General features: G+C 47.4%; 1 protein-coding gene across 2 annotated transcripts in view; it reads left to right on the forward strand.

The window, feature by feature from the left end:
• Nucleotides 1-2,620, forward strand: part of OPHN1 (oligophrenin 1) — a 479,266-nt gene that overhangs the window by 473,067 nt on the left and 3,579 nt on the right. For both annotated transcript variants that reach the window (XM_005880381.2, XM_005880380.2), the window contains one exon: nucleotides 1,495-1,536. In XM_005880381.2, coding sequence (XP_005880443.1) covers nucleotides 1,495-1,528 — 34 coding nt within the window. In that variant the 3' untranslated portion in view covers nucleotides 1,529-1,536. The remainder of the gene's footprint in view (nucleotides 1-1,494; nucleotides 1,537-2,620) is intronic.

A 2,620-nucleotide genomic window follows, 5' to 3' on the forward strand; every position in this document is an offset into this window, starting at 1 on the left:
TTCCCTTCTTCCTTCTTCTCAAGTACTGATACAGACTGTCCAAGACCTGACATTTGGGACTGTTTTAACTAGAACACCTGGACAAATGATTGCTTAGCCTCAGGGGCTCTTGTGAATTTGCTCCATGTTGCTTATGAGAAAGTTTGAAATTATGCTTCTGGATGGGTGACAAGAGTATAACTCTTGTAGGTGGTTAGTTAAACACAGAAAAATGTGCCTTTACCAGTAGTGAACTGAGGTAGGTTTGACATCATCTAGTCAAAACATGTCCTCACCACGACATGATTCTCCACAGCAGGTCACCTTTTAAGCATGATAATGCATATTCAGAGTTGACTGAGTTGTAAAAATAATCATTCTTTTGGTGATGGGAAAGATAGACGTGGAAGTAAAGACTGGAGGCAGGGAGACCAGTAAAGACCAGAGGCTAATCATCCTGGCAAGAGTTTATGAGGACCTGACCTCTGGCATTGCCAGTAGGGATAAAATGGAACGAGAGATTTTAGATAGATTCAATAAGACCTTGTTGACTTTTCAAATATGGAACATTGGAGAAGGATTAAGAGAGGAAAATCTAATTTGGGTAATTAAATAGATGTTAATAATAATTAATCATGGAGGAGCAGGTTTTGTGAAAAACCTGCTCTACTCAGTTTTAGACACAGTGTTTTTGAAGGCCCTATGGGACATCCAGATAAAGATTTTCACTAGGTAACTTCAACTTAGACTAGTATTTGGGGTTGGACTACAGATATTTAGGGTAGAACCTTTTAGTATAACTATTACACTTCATGGGGGTATTCACATATACAAAAATGTGAATAGTAGCTCTTTTGGGAGGGGGGATCCTCAGTATATGGTGGTGATTGAAAGCATGGATGGGAATACAATCACTCAGGGAATAGGTGTAAACAGACTTAAGAGAGAAGAAAAAAAATGTTGAGGATAGACCCTGAGACCAGCTGTTGTCTGGGATATTCTGTCCACACTATATGGGGGTTTAACTCTTCAGGATTGTCCTTTCCCTCCAGCTGTCTTTAGACAAGTCTAATTTAGGATTGATCTAAGTACATCAAGAGGCCAGGCAAGGCTGGTTTGGTCTTCATGTCAAAAAAGGATTCATGTTTCACATGGCATTTGCCCGCCATCCTTGCCCTTCTCCCTATTAGAGATAATTACAGAATGTAGTGTTTGGTCTCGGGCCAATTTCTCTGGGCTCCCCTAGTCTTCCACAGTCTGGCACACAAGGTCTGTCACTTGAAAGATGTTATTGTGTCTGGGAGACTGGGCTCTCTAAATCTGCCAGAGAGGTAGTTCAATCTATAAGCAGGGAGAGCAGGGAGCTCAAGGCTTTGAAAAATCTAGATGAAATCACTTCCCCATTTTTAAAATGACCTCATTGACACTGGCATGTAAGGACCCTTACCCTTGCTTTGCCTTTCCAGTTCTGATTTCTAGAGTCTTAGTGAAATGTCTTTCCTCCTTTACCCACAGTTCTCAAGGCAGACTTCCTGGAGATGAGAGTTGAAGACTCAGGTATGTAGTCTCCCACCCCTGATTATAGAACCTTGTAAACATGAACCTTCTTTAAAAAAATAAAATAAAATTTATACACACACACACACACACACACACACACACACAATAGTGGCCTTGTGCATGAAAATTCTTGCACGGGGGTGGGGGAGGGTGTCCTTCAGTCCGGCCTGCACCCTCTCCAATCTGGTACCCCTTGGGGGATGTCCGACTGCAGGATCGGGCCTACACTGGCAGTCAAACATCCCTCTCACAATCCAGGACTGCTGGCTCCTAACTGCTCATTTTTTTAAACTAGAGGCCTGGTGCATGAAATTCATGCACGAGGGGGGGGAGATGGTCCCCTCAGCCCAGCCTGCACCCTGTCCAATCCAGGACCCTTCGGGGGATATCAGACTGCCGGTTTAGGCCTGATCCCACACCAGCAGCCGGACATCCCTCTTGCAATTCGGGACCGCTGGCTTCTAACCGCTCACCTGCCTGCCTGCCTGATTGCCCCTAACCACTCTGCCTGCCAGCCTGATCGCCCCCAACTGCCGGCCTGATCACCCCCAATTGTCCCCCCACTGGCCTGATTGCCCCCAAATGCCCCCCCTGCCAGCCTGCTTGCCCCCAACTGCCCTCCCCTGCTGGCCTGATCACCTCCAACTGTCCTCCCCTGCCGCCCTGATCGCCCCTAACCGCCTCTGCCTCAGCCCCGCCATCATGGCTTTGTCCAGAAGGACGTCCAGAAGGTCTCCCGGTCTAATTATCATATAATGCTTTTATTTGTGTGTATATATTAGAGGCCCGGTGCATGAAATTCGTGCACTCAGGGGGTCTCTCAGCCTGGCCTGTGCCCTCTCACATCCAGAAGCCCTCAGGGGATGGCCAACTGCCATGGAGGCGGAGGAGGTTCCCGCCACCAGTGCTGCGCTAGCCAGCCATGAGCCTAGCTTCTGGCTGAGAGGCTCTCCCCCTGTGGGAGAGCACTGACCACCAGGGGCCAGCTCCTCCATTGAGCATCTGCCCCTGGTGGTCAGTGCACATCATAGTGACTGGTCATTCTACCATTTGGTCGATTTGCATATTAGCCTTTTATTAT

Source organism: Myotis brandtii, unplaced genomic scaffold (genome assembly GCF_000412655.1).
Source record: "Myotis brandtii unplaced genomic scaffold, ASM41265v1 scaffold635, whole genome shotgun sequence".
Lineage (NCBI taxonomy): Eukaryota > Metazoa > Chordata > Mammalia > Chiroptera > Vespertilionidae > Myotis > Myotis brandtii.